We start from the raw sequence: 21,747 nt of genomic DNA, 5'->3' as shown, positions 1-21,747 counted from the left end.
TGGTCTGCACAAAAAATACCAGGTATTTGTAGCACAAAATAGAGAAATCAGATCTGCTGCAAACCCCTGTAAATCTCTTTATCTGCAATAACACAACAGTTGATTAAACGTGTCTGAACCAACAGACTGAACAGTGTTTTGACTGTAAACATGGTCCACTAAGAGGCAAAGTAGCACGATATGAGGCTGACACTAAAAAACAAAGCAAAAAAACAAAAAAAACAGGTGTTCACGAACCCATACATGAAAATACAGAATTTAGGACAGGAGGTGGGTGAATGAGGTTTGAAGTGTGGTTTTATTTCTGCCTCTCCAGCCAACAGTCTAGAGAGGCGAGAGCTGCCAGAGTTAAATGAGAGGATCGATAGCACTCTCACGTCTGTCAGTTCAACAGCAGCTGTAGCCTGGGTTTGTCCAGTGGAAACGAAATCTTACACACAGCTTCTCTAAGGCTCACCAGCTAACCATTTGTTCAGATGCCTGTTTCATCTCGACAAAACCTGAAGTGTAAATATGACGAATTAGCCCAGAGCTAACTGGCTGCTGGATCTAAAATTAGCTTCTTATTTACTCTACAAACAGGAGGGAGGGGGGCATCAACTGTCTTGTCCAACCTGAGGCAAGAACTTGAATAAACTTACAGTCAGTGGGTGGACACCTCTGTCCAACGTTAGACACACAAAGTGCAAACAGTTCCTTTAAAAGGCAAACGATGGAGCCCACACCCAATGTTTCCTACGGTGGCCCGGAGAGCTCAAAAGCCAGAAACATGCACTTCCACTACGTTGTAGCTACAGAGTGTAACTTATTGTCCAGATCATTTCAATTCAAGCATGATGATAGGAGTTAAACACATGAGTACCACATGAGTAAACAGAGAGCGACACAATTATGACATCATGCCTCGTGGGCCACCGTAGTGTCTGCCTGAATTTGCCATTTAGAGAAATGTGACTTTTGTATGGACAAACTGTGACGAGGGTTGAATCTGACTGGGCCGCTCGGTGAAGACAACCTGCCAGGTGCCAGTGATCTCATTTGCAGCCAAAACCAGCTTTTCGACAGTGCACCTGACCACTTGATCCTGTTCCCCTCAGAGCGATGAGGGTCGCCATCACACCTGACCCTCTTCATTTTTGTCCCAGGCACCAAATTGAGCATTCGGTATTCAAGATATAGCAGCAATTCATTTGGCCCGTTCGTAAGTGGCACAGGATGCAGCGTGACGCTCTCTGACTGCTTGTGGTTTTCCCTTTGGCACAGAGACCTGCTATCTGAACACAAATAGCCGGTTGAAGCCCAGACTTGATGACTAACACAGCGAGCCGCGGGCCTCCTGTCGGAGGAGATGCTGACTGTCTGCTTGTGCTGACCTGCTGCAGGTCAAATGAGAAAATAATATCCATCTGATCCCATTTCACTGACTAATTATTAACTGGAACAACGTCTTTGACAGGCCTGATAACACTGAGTTCAGGCTGTAGGTCAATCCCAACTGGAGCATCAACAGCAGAAAAACAACGGACTGAATATTTGTAGATGATTGCACCTTATTTCTAATGAGGAAAGATACAGCAACTGGGGATCTGTCAACAACTCTCAGACCTGCAGTGTTATTATTTTATAATATATACATAGTTTATATGACATTTACTTATCTATCACTTAGCCTTATAGCTGCAACAGCAAAGCAGTGTGATGATACTCAAACAAGTTCTTGAGGTATAATCCTTTTTTCTACGACTTCTAACTGCGTTCACAGAGGTTTATCTGTGATGAACATCAAAGATAATGATATCCTCAGGAAATGACATTAATATATAAAAAAAAAAATACCAATCACGTCCAGATTTTTGAGATTGTGTATCTATTGATCTCACTGATAAGCTGTCAGACTACAATAATTAAACCATCATTTTTAGACCATTTGCATGCACCTGCTTCTTTTACCATACACAGTCGCCTATGTTTGCCTCATGTCTCTCGCTTCTCTCCCCTACAACTCCCACAAACCTCCATGATATACTATACTGTATAGACAAATATTGTGTGGGAATAAATAAACTGTCCTCACAGTAAAAGACCCAATTCATAACAACTCTCGCCTGTCCAGTTAAAGAAAGGAGCATCGTTGAGTGGATAAGTACAGAATTGGAAAAATCAAGTTTCACTCCTTTTAGCAACAAATTCTCTCTCTTTTTTCTGTTATTCAGTAAATTGATCTTCTTAGAGTTGGTGTGAGGAGGTATGAAACTACCTCTGTCACTTTTCCCATGTATAACCATAAACAACACCATGAGCGCTTTCGGGGAGAGACAGTTCAAATGCGTGCAACGTAATATAATTTTCAAGACTGTGTGAACCTCATATGTCAGATAACCTGGTTTCTCTAAATCCCAGACTGAAACCACTAAATTAAATTCAACTCAGAGAGGCTCTCAGACATTTTTCATTTAAGGTCCTATTTTGTCTCTTGATTTCCCAAATTTTAATCTGCAGAAAAGCTTTAAATATGAAAATGAATGCAGGACCCTCCTTATTAGTGACTAGCTAATGAGGATGGATTGCTTCATTAGATCTGTAAGGAATTGCATCATCGAAATAAAGCTTTTAGATCCTATGAGGGTTTTTTTTTTCCTTTTTTTTATTATGAAATATGTAAAGTGTTTTTTGACCTGCTGATGGAGGTTATTCTTGAGCGTACGGAGAATTCAATTTGCACTTGTCAATCATCGCACTGCCGACAACTGCCTGAACACTATAAGGGTCCTTTTTAAGAGAAGAGGCAACTCTGAGAAAATGAGACCAAACTCTTGACGAGTGCGGCATCTCCCACTGGGAGTGGCCGCTCATCTCTCTGCGGGAAAAACGGAGCATTCACACAGAAACACCTGTACCGAGCCGTCTCTTTTCCTCTCTCTCTCTCTCTCACTCTCTCTGTGCCACAAAATACCCAGTAACAACCTCTCCACTTTCTTCTGGTTGTCATCATCCACAGAAATCACTCACTCAAAACGCCGCCACTTACCCTGAGAGTGAGCGAGCATCTAAATATGATATTTTCTCTGTGATGAGCAGAAGCCTGGCTGTGATTAAAGATAATTAGTTTTTCTGTATTGAGCAGAGCAGCTATGCTAATATGCACCTGCTCATACGGTGACGCAAGAGATATATACGCGCTACTTATCCAGGAGCAGGACATGCTGTTCTCATTCAGGGTGAATACTATGATACTGATGAAAAATTCAAAGCTGGTTTTGTGTCACAAGAGACTTGGGAGGTGACACGCTGACACTTCTACTCGTTTGATGAATGCACTGGAAACCGAGGGGACTAAACGATGAAATGAGAAACTGGTCCGTCTGCCTATTTAAAATGACTAACAATAGACACCCGTCCTGGTCTGTGCCTCTTATTTAAATGGCAATATCTATCCCAGATAGACGGCTGAACAATATCTGAACATCACTGAGAGAGAGAGAGAGAGAGTGAGGGAGAGGGAGAGGAAACTCCATCCCAGTCAATCACAGCTCCACCATCACTGTCTAATTACACCCATTTTAATTACAGCGCTGTGAAAGATGTTATTGGTTATGATAATGGTGAGTCTGAGGATTAATGCGTGGACCAGCAGTTAGATTTGATTAAGGCGCTGATAGATATTATGAGCGAGCCACTTTAAACGTATATGTCATGAAAATGGACGGGCTGACAGGCAGGAGAGAGGTTAGAAAAATGGCCGGCCACTTACAATAACCAGCATTTTCTCGTCAAAATGACACAATACTGTTCGTTCCCTGTGATTATCCTAGCTAAGGCCATAACACTATATTATGCTAAAGGAAAATTAGCTGTAATTTCAGGTTTTTACCTCAATTGCCTTTGCATAGCTTTTATTCACTCATGATGTGCCTCCCCTCAACGTGTCGCTCATTTGTATCTTTAATACGAACTAGCAAAGGAGCTGAATGTCATATTTTAGCAGAATATACGTTATTCTACTGATATTTTTTACATCATTTTGGAGAATGCATGAAAGGAAGTCAGGGCCTTTGTGTGAATGCCTGCATGTGCAGAAGAAAAATTACATCTTTGTGAATTTCATGGGGATTATTGAGAATTTCGGTTGTTTTGTTTTAGTAGGGAAAGACCATGTTTTTATTCCTGGTGTGGTTCAAATGTAGCTAAATATTATTGAAACAACTTTGGTTCCAATTAAAATTCTGAAAAAAATACTCAAAATTTGAATGCACAGTTTTACAAAAGATGCTGATCTGCTTTCTTACCAAAAGCTAGGTGAAAAGATCAATGGTTTTCATTTCTGTATAGTAACTATGAAGCCATAGCCATGAAGCAGCCAATTAGCATAGCCGAGCATTAACACAGAATCAAAACAACCACCAGATTTTGTTTCCTTGAGCCGGAGCCAGATTGACTATTCCAATATTTCCAACCTTTAGGCAAAGATAAGCTGCAGTAATCATCTCCTGGCTCTATTAATATTCAATGCAAGAATATGGAAATGGTATCAGATTCATCCATCTCTTAGCAAGGTAGAAGTGTATCAAAAACTATTCCTTTAAATACAATGGAGAGGATGTTTAGCTCACTATAAAGTCGCCCATCTCTAAACCATATGACACCAGATAATAAACAACAATAACAGACAATAAACTACCAAGTGCTCAGATAGAGAAAGTTGCTGTTGATAATCACAGTAACAGAGGTCATCAGAAATACGTTGGTAGATTTGTATTGTAATGTAATGTATTGACAGGTTTATAATGATCAATGAAGAGGACATATTCCTGCATCAAAACAAATACTAAATAAATACTGTGTTTTAATCATTGTGACGCACCATAGAGACTGTGTCAGGCATCTTAATCCACTCTGCTGAACACAACTTGACCCTTCCACTGGCCGACCGTCTCACTGAAACCTCATGTGATAAATAGCTTAATTTGCCATCCGAGCATTCAGACATGATTAAATTCCCGCCGCTCTTCACCTCTGTTCAGCAGCACAACACAGACCCTGCAGTCTCCTCATATCTGATAAAGCATACTCCCGTAATATCCCTTTCGCTTTAGCTAATTACACTGTGCTCCTTTGGTTCAGAGCCAGAAAGACCCTCGGGCTGCTTTACAGCTGTGGTTCATGTCACATGTAATGGAGCAAATGAGACATTTTTTCAGAGCTACAACTGTAACAACTGTTACATAGGAGGTGGGCACAAAGAAACCAGAACTTCAGACAATGTGTATTATGAATAAATACAGTATATGTGATTTAAATGTTATATTCTTAATAAAATGAATCTACTTGACTTAGTGGATGATAAATTACGATACAGTTGGCTATAATGCTTTCTATGATAAAAGCATTATAGACACGGCTGCAGTAAGCTTTCTAATCTCCTCCACTTCCCTTGATTGTTTATCAATACTATAATGGTGTGTTATCATGTTACACAAATGTGTTCACAAATTATTAATCTATCATTCCCACTGTCAACCATGGACCTTATAATTTATAACTATTATAATACTCCTATAAATAGTATTCTGTCTCTATCCCCATTGTCTTTTACAGTATTATCTTTGATCAGTTTGATTTTTGAAAAGATAAATGATTTTTATTTACATTTAAGATACTTTCTTCTCTTGTCTGTTGGATTCCCAACAAGGTGCAATTAGCTCCAACAATTCTCCACCAAGAAGGTAACAGCTTGAAGGTTTTCTGAGAGGCAAGATCTGAGGTGAAAAACGTCCACGGATCACCTGTGCTGCTTGTCGGACCGAGATGTTCTGAGTGTCAGGTTTAAAAGCTGGCGACTTGGATGAGCAGTCTAGCATTATAATCATCTGGATTTCCTGAGTTTTGACGGTTGGAGGACTCAATTTATTCGTCTTCTGATGAATTAATCAAACTGAAAAATTGAGAGTGACATATCTATAACCTGGCTTTGTGGTATAGTCTCTGCATCAGCTATGGGTTCTGTGTATCCTGTATCTTCTTACTCCAGCTAGCGATAAAGGGAAACTTGTTCAAAAGCGCCTTGTGAAACGGCGTCAACATGAGAATAAAGATGACATTTAAAGCCTTGCACAGTGTCCGTCTGTGAAACGATACGCAGCTCACAGACTAGTGGAAACCGAGTGAACTTTAATGTCCCCCCCTTTTCCCCGTCAGGGAAGGTACTTTTTAGTAGTTCCCATGGTAACCAGGTCAGAGCGTATCGGCTAATCTTAATCACAGACTGTTGAGGACTCACACACGAGCCACATTGTCCCCCGCTGTTTAGGCAAATTGGAGTTCAAGAGTAGAAATTTTACCACTCCACTGCAGCTATTTCCAGATTATGAACATCGTTGCTGTTGTTGGGTGTAGTTGTGGGTCTTGGCACCAGTTAAATCTCAAAACAGTGTAGGATTTGTTTGACTGGGCCATATCAGATTAAAAAAATAAATACAAAATCTTTTAGCATTCTTCAACTTTCCTGATGTTTGTTGAAATGTTCCCGAGGTGCTGGAAATGGAAATACCTCCGTCTGTGAGTTGCCTCAGCCCAACTCTTCCCTCTCTGTGGGATCATTGTTTCCTCTCAGCTTAATACACATGGATCACTGAGTTATTCGGGGAATATAGGCCAAGTTATTCTGATATGCCCCCCCTCAAGACTTTCAGGGGACATTCCAGTGGCTCAAGTGGAGCAACAGTAAAAAGGAGTCTCTCTTGCATCAGTGGATACAGGTCACTGAAAGCAGAGGCCTTCAGCACAGTGACCAGCTGCAGGCCCTTTGTCTGGCACTGGGTCTTAAAGAGACATCACACATTTAGAGCAGATGATTTTTCCTTGGAAATATGATATCTGTTGTGTTGGGTTAGGGAGAGATTCTCAAATAGACGAAACGGTTGCCATTATCGTCAATATAGCTGCCAAGTATGATACATTTTTGTACATTATTTTGGCTGTCGAGCATGTCCGGTATTTCTGAAAGCTTTTCAGCACTATTTAAAAAAAATGTTACTGTAATTTTTTTTTGTTTGCTTGATCCTATAATGGCAAGGCTAAAATAAGTATTAATGACCATAAAACTGAAGTTAATTTAAGACTCATTAATCGTTTCAATGATTCATATTTTGATTATTTTGTCGAAAGGCTGACATATACTGTACAACAGACAAAAGTAGTAAACCTTCTCACTTAAGAGGTCAGAAGCAGCAAATGTATTACATATAATGTTCTCAAAACCACATATCTCGGCTAAATCCTTCACCATGTTCAGCAGCAAGTCGATAAATGTGTCTTTGTGTTGTTCGATGCAAAGCAAAGTGTGAATTGCTATTGCTAATATGAATTTTCTGTGGTTTCACTGTGGAAAAAGTCTTTCATACTAAATATAAAACATTGTCATAAACGTTGTCAGTTGTTCATACACATAAATTGACTGGAGCAAGTTAAACACTGCAGGTTCAATTATCCAGTGCTGTTCATAACCAGCTGTGCAACACATTCACAAATACTGGACAGAACAAAACTCATTCATAACACCCCAGCATGTACACCGCACTCTAATTGACTCCAACATAAAACACACACACACACACACTCACACACATACACACTCCCCTCTGTGTTTGTCCTTTGCCATATACGGGCAGCCTGAGGCCAGCATGAGGTCATACCTCTGAGTTTGTACAGCTCTCCATTGACAGAGTTTACAATGAACATGTGCGGAGCCTCGTCGCTCGGGGTTACAGAGGCACCGATCAGGGGCAGGGACCCACGGGGCTTCTGGCTCTTTCCCTGCTCGTTGACGAAGTACTGCAGCTGTCCCAACTCTGGATCCAACACAAAGTACCTGCATGGAAGGAAATCAGACACAGAGAGAGGGGAAGTTAAGAAAGTAATGACCCATATAGACGCAGAGGGAAATAGAAGAAGCACCGTTAATGTTATCATCTTTTTTTTGCTTTATGTTTTCATTATGCCTTGACTTTTTTTCCCCCCTTATTGCACAAACTTTTCAGGATGGGGGAGAGAGAGGAGGAGGAGGAGGAGGAGGAGGAGGAGGGCTTTGAGCGAGTGTGAGATGCTGCCGCCATAAAAACACACAACGCCTTTAAATTTCTCACCTCCCATCCGGCGGAGCCTGCAGGATGTTATTTACCACGCAGCTCTGTTCACGCAAGATTTGTTAAAAATACTCCCGCGTGCACATTAAGGCCCGCTTCTCCACCAACATCGTCCTGGCACGCTCTATTCCAAATCACTCAAGGTGGCGATTAGCGCGGTCATCTTTAGCAGAACGCACAGCAGCTCCAGGCGTGGAAATTAAACCCCACATTTTCCCCCCTCTTTGTGATTAATGAATCACATTCAATCACTGCATAATTGAATCTCTGCCTGGCTGGAAGACTCAAAACCAGCCAGACCGGCTAACACACACACACACACACAGAAAGAAAGAGAAAGAGATAAAGCCTGAAGCATTTCATTTCCTGCGGCCAATAAGGATTCTGCATGACATTCAAGAAACCGGCCTGTCTGCTCTGCTTAGCACCGGCTGCTCTGGTTCTGCAGGTCAGTGCAGGCCGGAGCGGCACCGGCTGGCTCTGGATAACCTTTCGCCGTTTGTGCACCGTGGGCCTGAGGTAGCAGCGGTCGTCTTTGTTTGTGTACTCCTGGTTTTCCTGGTCTCCTCTTTTTTCCTGCAAGAGTCACCATTTTAAACAAATCAATGTTCTCTCTCTCTCTCTCTCTCTCTCTCTCTCTCTCTCTCTCTCCACTCGTGATTACAGAAGCTCCAGTTATCGATCAGCTGCCTCCATCGAGCGGAGACGCAGCTGTTGCTTCCTCCCATCGCCACATCACGCCTGCAGTGATATTTGAAGAGACTGCGAGGTGTCACCTGTCCACCCCCAGCATCTCTCAGGTGCAATGTTTTTAAATAGATGTCTCACATATTTTCAAAGAGCAATCTGCCCTCATGCTGCCGTCTCACTACCACACGCTACCACCTCGGCTGATTCATCCAGCTCGACAGTTGTGCTGTTTGTCTGCAGAAACATGTAGCCTACAACGTCCACACAAAACATGCCTTTTCTCTTTCAGCCAATACTTCACTTAACTTTTTGTCTTTCATGCCGACTCTCTCACTTCTGATCTACTGACTGCCACACTGTTGTTTGAGTTAGGTTTATATAAATTCATGTTTTTCTTTGGATTCACTCTTTGTGTAACTTAAAGCAGAAGTAAGCGATCCGGTCGTTTTGGCTAACCTCTTGTCAGCCGATGGAGTTAGCAGCCCCCGCCCTCGTCATGGATCTATTGGTCCTCGTCCTTACAACATTCACGCGCATCCCTTGGCTGCACACACAGCCCTTCATGCCGTTCTCTCTCCTCATTGGATAAAGCTTGTAAGATACAAGGAAGTATACAATAAGTTTTCTCCTCGGCTTACAGCAGAGCAGAGTGACTGACAGACTCGTGTTTCGGACCAAACACTCTATGTAAGTGATTGCTGTCGGAAGATATGTAAGGGATAATGCCCGACGAGGTGTCCATTATCAGAAATTAATGGACGACGCGGAGGCGTGAACCGTCCGACGCGAAGCGGAGGACGGTTGCTTCCGCGAAGTCCATTAATCTCTGATAATCCCGCTTATACCATGGTCACTTACGAGATAAATACATATTAAATCAATTACTTATAATTTAATGTTGTTTTTACCGTTAAAATGTTGTTTTTACCGTTAAAATCACACGTCTTTAAGCGGCTGAGCCGAGCGGACTATTTAATAACACTCGTCGGCGATAAAAAAAAAAAAAAGAGGGACCCGCTGTGACCGCAGCGTACAGTCACAGTCAGTGACTCTGCCACAGCCTGGTAGTTGATCAGTGAAGGGAGGTGAGGTGATGGCTCAAATGTTACGTGACACAAAGTATTATTTCAGACGGCCAGTGCACTTCTTACCGCTGGTGTGTTTACAGACTCCAGTGCCGTGATGCGCTGAAAAAAAGTTGTTATGGTCCGAGTGTCCGTTGCCGTGGTTACCAACAAGCGTTTGAGCCAGCGCAGTAATATTTAGAACGCAATCAGGCTATTTTACCGGAACATCTTTATGGGTGTCCATTATCACTTTTTAATGGACACCCAGCAGCCAATCAGAATCGAGGATTCACCCAGACCATGACTTATATTAACACCAACATTCCGCTTACTTCTGCTTTAACATTATGTGGCATGGTTTTCCGGTCATGACACCAGACATACAGTATGTTTTCACTATTAGTCAAACTATCAGTTTACACCAAATAAATTAGGCAATAAAAATTCAAATAAAATGGTGTCTGTAATCAAAAATAGATAATCAAAAAAGTGGTGTTTTCTACTTCTGCTTACTTGAAAGAAAATGGGCTCTTCTCAGACTATGTTTTCCTTTTTTTATATTACAGCAGTTCCCATAATCATTAAAACATCATTGACATGACTGAACGCAGCATCGAGCAGTGTAAACCTGAGTTTATTGACTATTAAGTTGTTACTACTCTGAATTGTGGAAATGAAATCAGTGGTGACTGGTTAGTAGTAAGTAGCAAGGCTTTTTCGCTGTTTTGGTCACTCTGTCTTTCTCTACGGAGCTCCCCCTACAGTTCTGGAGTGCATTTTTTACTATCGTAAAAAACTCACCGCTAACCCTCCTCCCTGGCAATGTGCATTTGGTTCCAATGAAGCCGGCAAGAAGGCAATCCGTGGTGCGATGTCTACCAAGGTGGGCAACGTTAACAAGAGATTACGGATTACAGGGCCTGTTTGTGTCGTGGTGCCGTAAAGCAGTCCACGTTCCTCACGAGACGAGATCTGGGACACCGGGTCGGAGGCGCTGATCTTGCGAAGGTTGTTTTTCGGCTAAGAGACTTTAGGTGGAAGGAAGAGAGCCTTTATTCTCCCCATAACAAGTCAATTAACCATCACAATTACTCCTAAACTGTTTAATTAAGGTAAAAAAAAATGCACAGTTCCTTTTTAACAAGGAAAAAACAGGAGAAACCTCAGGGTGAACAACAGAGGAGGGATTCCTCACCCAGGACGGGCAGAGATGCAATAGATGTTGGATACAGACAGGAAGACAGTTTACATGGAATATGGGAAAATACGGCAGTCGTTAGTAGCACTGATTGTGATTAGACTGCATGCTTTCAGATTATGCATCAGGAATGCAGGACACATAACTAACTACATCACTTGAATATCAAACTATAACACTGACTCAAACATCTGTATTTTAGGATAAGAAATGACATCCGAGTGGATCATGCACAGGTTATGAGGACAGAGAACTCCTCACATTACTGTGGGCATTTTCCCATGAACCTTCTCGAGTTCCCTGGAGAGGACGCAGTGAATACTGCTGTCTGAAAATTGATCCTCACTCACAGTCGTGCCCCCCTTCCACCAGGAGAGCTGGTGATTTATGTTGACCACAGCCAACCAGAGAACAATCTGCCTGCGTCAGTTTTTATGCACCTCTATCTCTTTCTCTCTTTCACACACACACACACACGTACTGCGCCGTGTATGAAGTCTTATCTCGTGTTCAGTCAGCAGAGTGGAGGCTTTTACCGTCGACCCCTCCAGCCACTTTCCCCTTTGCAGCTCAACCTCAGTGCAGACCTTTAGCATGATGGATGGTGCAGGATAACAACAAACCGATGCTGACATTACACGATCGGGGGAGGCCGCGCACTCTCTGGGCTCCAGGTGAACTTTTAACGTTCGGGGAGCAGGAGGCTGCAGCGGATTGGAGGAAAATGAAACACAATGACGGACTGAATGAACATCAACGTCCGGCAGCAACATCCCTGCGTTTGTTACACCACCTAAAAGCCTCGCTGAGCAAGTTCTCACCTAGAAAGAGTCAATTTAAGTTAACACCATGTCCAGTGAAGCTGCATCAAGACGTCACGAAAGACTGAGCTGGATTAAGTCAACAAGCATCAACAGCATACGTGTAACATCACAATTATGCACTACAGCTCAAATCTCAAGAAGCAAGCGCATAGTTTTACTGGATTATTTTGTGATGCAACTTCTCTATTTCTACTGTTTATGTCTGAATCATCATAGGAAAGATAAAACGACTGTGGTGATCATCCTATCTTGTAGTTTTAACAAACCACTGTGCAGCTTTTGTTGTTTTTTTTTACTACTGAAAAACCTTCTCAACTTTGTTCGTCTAATTGGATTTACTTGGTTCTGTTTCATCATGTCTCAGTGGTAACTAAGGCAACACTCCCTCACCAACACAGCACTTTGTCATGTTTTAAAGCAGGGCTGTTGGTGAAACTGACTTTTTGTGCCATCTGACATTTTATACACTAAAAAAAAAAAGAAAATCTTATTAGTATCTTATCTTATTGCAGCCTGTTTTAAATGCTAAGCATCCTTCATGGCAGACTGCAGATATCAATGATTCATATCATATTATGAACTGCTAAGAGGTTTTAAATAAACAACTATAGGTTAATTTTTCACCCTGGGATGAATAAAGTGTCTCTATCTCTATTTATTTATAAACATCTCAAACATAAATATCTGCACAGAAACATTTAAGTTTCTTTTTTTCCCAAGCAAAGAAAAAAGAAATGTGTTTTCAGTGGCTTTTCTGGTTTTTCATCAGCAGCAGCTGAAATGTAACAACAAAGAGCTACAAATACATTTTGCTGATATCATTCAAATAAACCATAACAATATTAACACTGTTAAAAAAAAAAAAAAAAAAGAGCTTAGTCAAGGATTTGTCCACATCAACAGAAACACAGCTTTTTTCGAATGGCATTAACACTGTGGGTTATCGCTCGTCAGCAGAATTTGTATCTCGTCCCTGATCTTTTATCAATTAATTCTCAAAAATGCCCAGAGGAAAGAAGATGCATCAGAACAGGAGCAAAGTAGTAGATCACACAAGTTATTGGAAGCAGATTGACAGACACCTGTTCAGTAATACATCTTTGACAATACAGTGTACAGCTTAGCAGCCATAGAGTAACCTTTATTACCGTTAGTAGGCCTACTAAAGCAAGGCTTTTTCGCAGTTTTGGTCACTTTGTTTTTCACTGTCATAAAAAACTCACAGCTAACCCTCCTCCCTTCCCCCTGGCAATGTGCATTTAAACAGGTTAACCTGTTTAAGATATGTTTGTGGCCGATCTGGTTGGTTTTTAAACCACCAACTTCTCAGTAGAGTCTCAGGCTTGTTAGATGCTGCCTGCACTTACTGCACATTTATTTGGAAACCTCTGACATTTGGTTCTGAGCTTATGGTTTTGACTGACTTGAGGAGATGGTACTTCTCAGTAGATTCAGCACAGTGAGTGTTCTTTTATTATAACCGAATGATCAGATTCAATTTGAGAAATTTACTTGTCCAAAATATTGAAAACAGACTAATAAGAAAGCAACTTGCATAAATACATTTTTATTTGCTTCAGACCAGATCTGACAGCCGGAATAAGCTGTCAAAATGCAGTCGACCCAAACAGACCCTAATAAAGAGAGAGAGAGAGAGAGAGAGAGAGAGAGAGAGAACCAACACTGGCAGCAGCGTGATGCAATGAAAAAGCGACTGTGGTTGAAAAGAGCTGCAATGTAACAAAATCCAAAGAATGTTAAGTTATAGAAATTTACCTTTAAACTTCAAATATCTGTTTATCATAAGAAGTGAAATTTTTGTTTGCACCTCCTGCACTAACAATAAAGCGTCGTCCTACAGCCAGCTGGACTGTAAACACTAAATATATCGTCAGTGATCAAGATCCAAACAGAAGCTTGGAGAGACCTACTGACACATGGCAGTAAAACAGGACCCTACTCAACCCGATTAGACTGAAAACGACCTGAACCCCGTCCAAACTCTGGTACTGGGCCACTACTACTGAGTGGACTCATAAATAAATGGACCTGAAATTCAATTTTAGCCTAAAAAATGAAGCTCCTGCAGGATCAAGTCTCAGCTTTGATCAAAATGAAAAATTTGATCTGACAGTGTATGTTTGTACACTTCTGTACCATTTTACACACTTCTCTGTTGTTATTTGTTCTTGTATGTCCTTTTTAAAAATGAAAATCCAATAAAGATTGTGAAGAAAAAAGTGGTGCAACAAATGAGCCTGACATCAAACTCCTGACACCAGAAAACCAGCGCGACCATCTCAAGGTCCATGCTTTTAATTACACATCAGACTATAGTTTGAACATTAGCAGTTTGACTAAGAGTGAGAAAATGCAATGTGTTGATGAAGACTAGAGAACTGATTAAAAGCTCCGGAGCAAATGAAGAGGACCCTGACCTCAGATCGTTTGTTAACATCTACAAAAACCTTTCTTTTGTTTTTCTACCAGCAAAAACAAATTAACATGAAGCCAAGCTAACACTCTTGAGTTTTCCCTCTCCGCTCCGCCACAGAGACACCCACCAGAGCCGCATTACCCCGACAAACAGCTTTGATCAGAGAAGCAGAGCAGTGCTCCTTTCCACTGAGGAGCACAACTGCAAAGAAATGATTCATCCCTCACACTGTCCTCCCCGGCCCCGCTGCACGCTCAGGAAGACATACATTTAGAAATCTACACATGTAGAATAAAAAATCCTAACAGCCCCATAATCATAGAGCGGGCTACAGAAGAGGAGAGTGGAGGGGGGCAGGGGGAGGGGGGGCTTCTGTGATCTGCATGCAAATAATAACAGTCATTAGGTTAAGTCGATGAAAACCAGATTAAAACACTAACAACAGAGCGATATCTCCTGCATGAAAAGTTGCACGTCAGACCTCGCTTGGCGCTGCAGTTTTAAAATTAATCTCAATCTTTTTGTTTTGTCTTGCTTTGTTTTTTGGGAACAAAGTCCACCATCATCACCGTGGTAACCAGCTTTGAGCCATCGTCCGTGACCGAAAAACCTCTGCTCTCTGTTTCGCTTTTAGAGGCAACAAATTTGACATGAATTATCACACACCGAGCATGACCACACAGTCACACACTCACAAACACACACACACAGCACTTTCCAACAGGTGAATCCTGTGTTAATCATCACACAGCCATATTTGTACCAGTAATAGAAGTACATGTGAGTACGTGTGTGCGCAGCCTAATCACTTGACATGGAGGCCCAGAGGATGTGAAATGTAGAGTCATTATCTCTGAAATAGACTCTCAAGTATTTATACATGATAACACATCTGTGTGCATGTGCTCATGTATTTATGTCAAATGCATTTCGCCATTTGAGAGTCAAGTTTAAAGTGGTTTCAATCCATAGACTAAGTTAAGGGTTCGGTATTAAATGAAATATTATGCATAGTCCCCCAATAACTGGTGAGTAGCTAACTCACTGGCATACAACTGTCAAACAGGTCATATTACTTTGTGCCAAACAGAAGAATGTTTTGGATTACATCCTTAATCCACAAGGAAAATACAAACTACAACAGTGAACATTCATCAGCAATAAGCGAAGGTCTGAGCAGCTCGTGGCTCTGCTCTGCTCTGCTGCCGTTCTAAAAATAGCTTGCACCGACAAGGTAACGAGCCGACTGCTAAAACTATAGGGATTATGGCAATGGGCCAATTTGCCAAAATGTTGCACTATCCCTTTAAAGGAGGTAATCTATCAATTCATCTCTTTGTTTCTTTTGACTTTTGTTTTCTTTATTAGCCTACACTTTCATAGGTTTTGGGCAACTGGGGAATCCCATTGGCCAAATGGTCAGCACACATGCTAAAACAACAACATCCATACCTGGGAACCTTTGTTTATGTCATACTCTTCTGTTTCCCCACACTTCCTGTCTATACCTCTACAACTGCTGCTAAATAAAGACCAAACTACCTTAATAAAAATCTGATATTGGTCAAGCTTTAAAAAGTGCTGATCCTAGATTTCCCAGAATCCATCTCAAAAGCAGCTTTCTGTACTGTATCTTAAACATCCACTTCTTTCAAACACCACACCTCCAGTCTATAACAAAGTCTTTCTATTTCTTAGAGGATTTCATATGACCGTTTTCGCCGGCTGAGGGGCATGTGTCCATGTAAATGCAAATGTGTTCGTGTAAAGGAACTAAAAAAAAAAATCGCTACCTAGCACATTTTCTGTGACACATACACACACACAGCACCTACACAACATAGCAGCACTTCACGCTGACACATGGCCACCCACGCAGTGAGGCAGAATTAGCTGCACTCAGGTCCGCTGCCCACCATGACAGCACCTGCCAAACACACACAATGTGCTCCCCCACGTGACAAACGCCAGGACGTGACTGACAACCGTAATTACTCCAACACCGTCCTCCAACCGCACGGTCTCTCCTCCTTCAGATGTGTTTATATTTAAAAGCTGTAGGCACTTAGACATATTAAGTGTATGTAAATGCTGAACACAACCTGGAATTGATGGACCATCCTGATCCTTTTCTTCTTGCTCTAATGGGTTTTTTTTAAGGATGATACAATTCATTCTGAGCTAACCAAAGGCTGTTCACTTTTTTCTTTAAGTTTTTTTTTTTTTTTTTTGAAGAGATGAGTCATTTTCTAAGGAACTCTCTGATTGCTTAATCAAGATTTGCACATCTGTTTTACTACCATGACCAGAAAATGCTAACTTAAAAGGAACAGAAACATCAAAGGTAACACATAAAAATATTCTCTCAACTTAATTCACTTATATACTATAGGTAACGCTGCACAGTATGCAAATTAAAAATGCTCATATTACGTCTATATGGGCAGATATTGTGATGTGCAATTTGTGTGTGAATGATCCTTTCTGCTTCATGTTAACTTATATAATTGATAATTTCATGTTTGTTGGACTTGTCCCAAACAAATATGTTCACACATTTCACCTTCATCAGAAATTGCAGCTTCTGTGGTTTGGACATTGCACACAAATGGTGCAGCCGTACTCTGGGGTTAACTCATCTGTGGTGCAGTGTTGCACATAAACAACAAGGCCTTGATTAGTCACATCCTCTCTACATACTGTTTGTAGAACCAGCACCAAGCAAAATGTGTGACTCAAAAGAAAAATAAATAACCTTGAACACCATAAATTTGCATGCAAATGTTCCCAGGATTGCACAGTCATGCTTTTGAGGAATGAAAATGTTTACTAATGAGCTAATAGTTTCGATTAGTGACCCCAACAATCGTAGTTCTAACTGGTGCGGCGCTGGCAGGAGGTCAGTGCTGTAGTAACTCTTTGTGCACAAGAATTTGATCTGCCTGCATACTGAAAAGCTTTTCAGTTTCAGGCCACATTTTCAGGATGTTTTAGTCAGTGTTCACTATCTGTGTCTACACATTCACTCAGGCTCGAGGCCACGGCTCCAGCTCAGGTCAATGAGCTGAAAGAATCTCTCCTTGAAAGCTAGACCTTCGCCTTCAGGCACATTGAAATTGAAACGGGACAGGTGCCTTCGCAAAGAATAAACCAAACCTGCTCAAACCACACCAGAGCGGGATATTTGCTCACATACGATTCATACGACTGTATGTGCGCTCAACTGTTCAAGTGAGGTGAGAAAGTCCACATGAACATCAGACACAATTTATATTTCTTTTGGTCAATACCACCTGACTACTTCCTCTGTGCGTCTTTGTTACCCAGGTATTCCTGTGGGTGCATATCAAGCGCCGGTTCAGTGCATCATCTACCTGTCAGTTTAATAGGAGAGCAGGGAGCAACGGCTCGTTCTCTCCACCTCCGCCTCTCTACCCCACCTCCCTCACATACACTGGCTCCCAGCCCAGATCCTATACAGTACACCACAGCCTCGGCTCCCTTCTTCTCTGCAGCACCACTCCAGCCAGGCACTATACATTATACACTTATTTTTGCTCTCTATACAAAGAACTAATTCCATGTCCAATTCACACTGCAGCTGCAGAGGAGAAATGCTGCACAATCCAACTGCATTCAACTGTACAGGAGTTTTGTGTTAGACTGGAAATTCACAAGAAAAGAATTTCTATTCTTTTTAAAGAACACATAAAACCACAGCCAGATGTTTAATGTGACTCACAACAACAAGTAAAGCTAGAGTAGTATTTTTTAAATTAAAAACACACACACACAGCTCCTCATAATCTCTCTCAGTATTCATCTCTGTGTCTTGAGTGAACGGGAGAGGGCAGGGAGTACACCCATAAATGCTACATGAGGTACTGTGCAGTCGCACAATAATGCACCACTGTGATGACGACAGAAGTATTCTGCACTTCATTATGAGAGCGGCTGCAGCAACAGAGTATCATACGACCACAGCTAATATCTGTTCAAAGCAATAAAAACAAACCAATAAGGCATATCAGCAACCACATCAACCTGCAGCAGGAAGCACACAATGGAGACTGAACACACACGAATGTCCTACACCTGCATAACCCAGTGCAATAGCCTCACGCAAAGTCCTTCTTAAAACTAGATCAGCAATAGTCAATCAATAAAAAAAACAGGATGCTATTTCCTCATCAATCATGTCATAATCAGTATCAATGTTAAATACTTTAGATCCAAAATTGCAAAACTTTCTTTGTCTTGTAGTCAAACATGTTCAGTTTTGGGGCCTTTGTTTAGACAAAACAAAGGTGTCAGACTGTGACAAGCATTTTTCAACGTGTTCCAATATTTTCTCGACTAATAGATCGATCTCTGAGCTGAAAAAAATAACCAGGAGATTAATCAATTAATGCAATAAATAAAATGGGGAGTGCATTGTCCATATTTGGTCATTTGAAATCTTCATACATGTTCCATCAGGCACTATGATGTCACAGATGGAGTCAATTGAGTCAAGAGTTTAGTTTGGCCCGACCAGTGTACAAGTCAGTAAGAGAAAACATTTCAACTAATCTGGTAGGAGATTTCAAGTTCCTAAGGTAAGGTGATGATTTTATCTCAAAATGTATAGTTAACGTTACAGAGCAGAGGATTAAGTTTGAGTGGGCACTTCAAATGTGCTGCCACAGTAGACTCACACTTGATCACTAATTTGCGCTATCGCTTCTTAAAGCAGAAGTAAGCGGAATATTTGTGTTACTATAATTCTTAAATAGTTATATCTTCTGACAGCAATCACTTATATAGAGTGTTTGGTCCGAAACACGGGTCTGTCAGTCACTCTGCTCTGCTTTAAGCCGAGGAGAAAACTTTCCTTGTATCCTACAACCTTTATCCAATGAGGAGAGAGAACGGCATAAGGGGGCGGTCCTCTCTGTGTGTGCAGCCAAGGGATGCGCGTGAATGTGGTGACGTAGGGACGAGGGCGGGGACTGCCAACTCCATCGGCTGACAGGAAGTTAGCCAAAACAACCGGATCGCTTACTTCTGCTTTAAGGTACAGTATTGATTTATCTTACGTAAGAGAGTAATTCACCTCTGTGTTTTTAATACTGCAAGGAGTGTGAGTCATGAAAATGTTTTGCAACTATAAGACAAATGTTCACTGCTGTAGATAAAACGATGAAATCATTTCACTATTTAAAGCTCCTAAGATAATCATTTTAAGAGTGATAGGCTTTAAAAAAAAAAGTGATTTACTTTCAAGGATTAAGTGAATTTTATTATGTATATTTGTAAATATTATTGTAAATGGAAAATTAGCCATGCCTAGGCTTTGTGTGGTGTTTTTCTAATGGTAGTTCAAGTCCAATACTGTCAAAAAAGGTGATGTGATAGTATCTAAAAAGCCAAAGATGTTATTTTTTTTAGCATTTTAGCAGAGTTTGGCCTAATCTTAATTCTGATTAACATTCACTGGTAATGTCATTGTTATGTGTTGTTAAGCAGGAAGGGCTTCAAACACTTTAAGCACTTTAAGTCTGGAAATGGGTCAGTAATTATTGGGGATAAAAAAGGATATAAAGGGAGAAAGATGTCTGTCAGGGGGTGGCTGGGATATTGAAGAATGAACTGATTTGTTAAATGATAAATGCAAACACATTCTGTGTTTTTCTAAATGTAATTGTAAAACATAAGTCAGGATTTTAAGTAGTTCACAAATTCTAACTACTGTATCTAGGCAAGGCAAGGCAAGGCAACACATGGATTGGGTTTCAGATTCACAGCCCTGACATACATCTTGGTGGGGACGAGACAGTCATAACATCCATTCTTCCATTTTCTTCGCTTTCTATTTTGTTTGAGCAAAAGCTTTTGAATGTATATGGTTAATTACTTCCTGTTTCTATCATCATAATCACGCTTGCGAAATGAATCCTCACTGACCACCGCCCACAGATTGGTGGATCATTTCTCCAGTCCGGTGGATGATTGGCAGCCTCACTCAGTCCTCAGCCATACATTTTTCCAAGAAGGCAGTATTGCTGCGCAAAGGAACATTTCCACTGCACTGATGAACATCCAGGGTTTGGACATTGAGATCGTTCGGACATTGAGCTCGTTCGGACATTGAGATCGTTCGGACATTGAGCTCGTTCGGACATTGAGATCGTTCGGACATTGAGATCGTTCGGACATTGAGATTGTTCGGACATTGAGATCTTTCAGAGTTCACAGAGGACAGGTCTTTGGACTGAGGATGTTGACACTGTGGGAAACGCATGATCTGATATCACCAAGTAATTAACAGGAGCACTGTTATAACCAACCGGTTAGGTTTAGGGTTAGGGTTAGGGTTAGTCCTTGGCTGTTGTTTACTTGGTGATATCAGATCGTGCGTGGGAAACCTAAGCAGTTCCTTCAGCAACAGGCTGCTGCATCCGCGGTGCAAAAACGAACGCTACCACTGGTATGCCCACGGCCATTACACTGCACAACACAACATAACAACCTTCACTCTGGACTCTTTACCATTTGACACTATTACACTACTGATCTGCCATTTTTGCACAAGTCACTCATCATTTCACTCCACTTCTCCCCATCCGGTTGTATTTATATTTTTCTGTTTTTGTATGTATATTGTGTAACCTATGTAATATGCATTTATTGTGAATTTTAATGAAGTCCCTCACGCTGTCCAGCGCCTGCCAACACGCATGGCCGCTTCGGGTAGCACGAGGGCCCACTGCTGATTGCAGCTTTAATTTATATTTGTATGTTCTTCAGATGTATGTGTAATGAATACTTTATATTTACTCGTAATTTATATTGTATTATATTGTGTATGTATTTTTGTATGTATCTTGTGTAATGTATGTAATATGCATTTTGTGAATTTTAATAAAGTCCCTTGCACAGCGGATGCCACCACGCACGGCCGCTTCAGGTAGCACGACGGCCCATTCAATGCCGCTTGCAGCTTTAATTTTGTACTTTCAGATGCATATGTAATGCATATTTCTTCTTATTTTATTGTATTATATATTGTGTAATGTATGTAATATGCATTTATTGTGATGTTTGGCGGCCGCCACCACGCCTGCTTTGGGTGGCGCGGGGACCCAAACAGCGTTGAATTGATATTGTATATTTTGTACTTATATTGTATTATATTGTGTATGCATTTTTTTGTATTTATATTGTATATTGTGCAATGTATGTATGAAATATGTATCTATTTTATTGTGGATTTCAATTAATAAAGTTTTCTAAAAGTTCGGGTGGCGGACATGTGGCAGCACAAAGGCCCGTTAAATGCTGCTTGCAGCTCAAATTTAAATATATTTTCTCAGCTGATATTTATTCTAGCCAAAATACAGACAATATA

The 21,747-nt window shown here is 41.1% G+C and overlaps 1 protein-coding gene across 1 annotated transcript in view; it reads right to left on the bottom strand.

Moving 5' to 3' along the window:
- Positions 1–21,747, bottom strand: part of LOC146978552 (oxysterol-binding protein-related protein 10-like) — a 73,100-nt gene that overhangs the window by 49,255 nt on the left and 2,098 nt on the right. Inside the window, exon 2 of the mRNA XM_085791291.1 lies at positions 7,692–7,867. Coding sequence (XP_085647417.1) covers positions 7,692–7,867 — 176 coding nt within the window. The remainder of the gene's footprint in view (positions 1–7,691; positions 7,868–21,747) is intronic.

This window comes from Trachurus japonicus, chromosome 11, assembly GCF_045865225.1.
Source record: "Trachurus japonicus isolate A0001 chromosome 11, Traja_1.0".
In the NCBI taxonomy this organism is placed as follows: Eukaryota; Metazoa; Chordata; class Actinopteri; order Carangiformes; family Carangidae; genus Trachurus; species Trachurus japonicus.
This window is presented reverse-complemented; position numbering and strand designations above follow the sequence as displayed.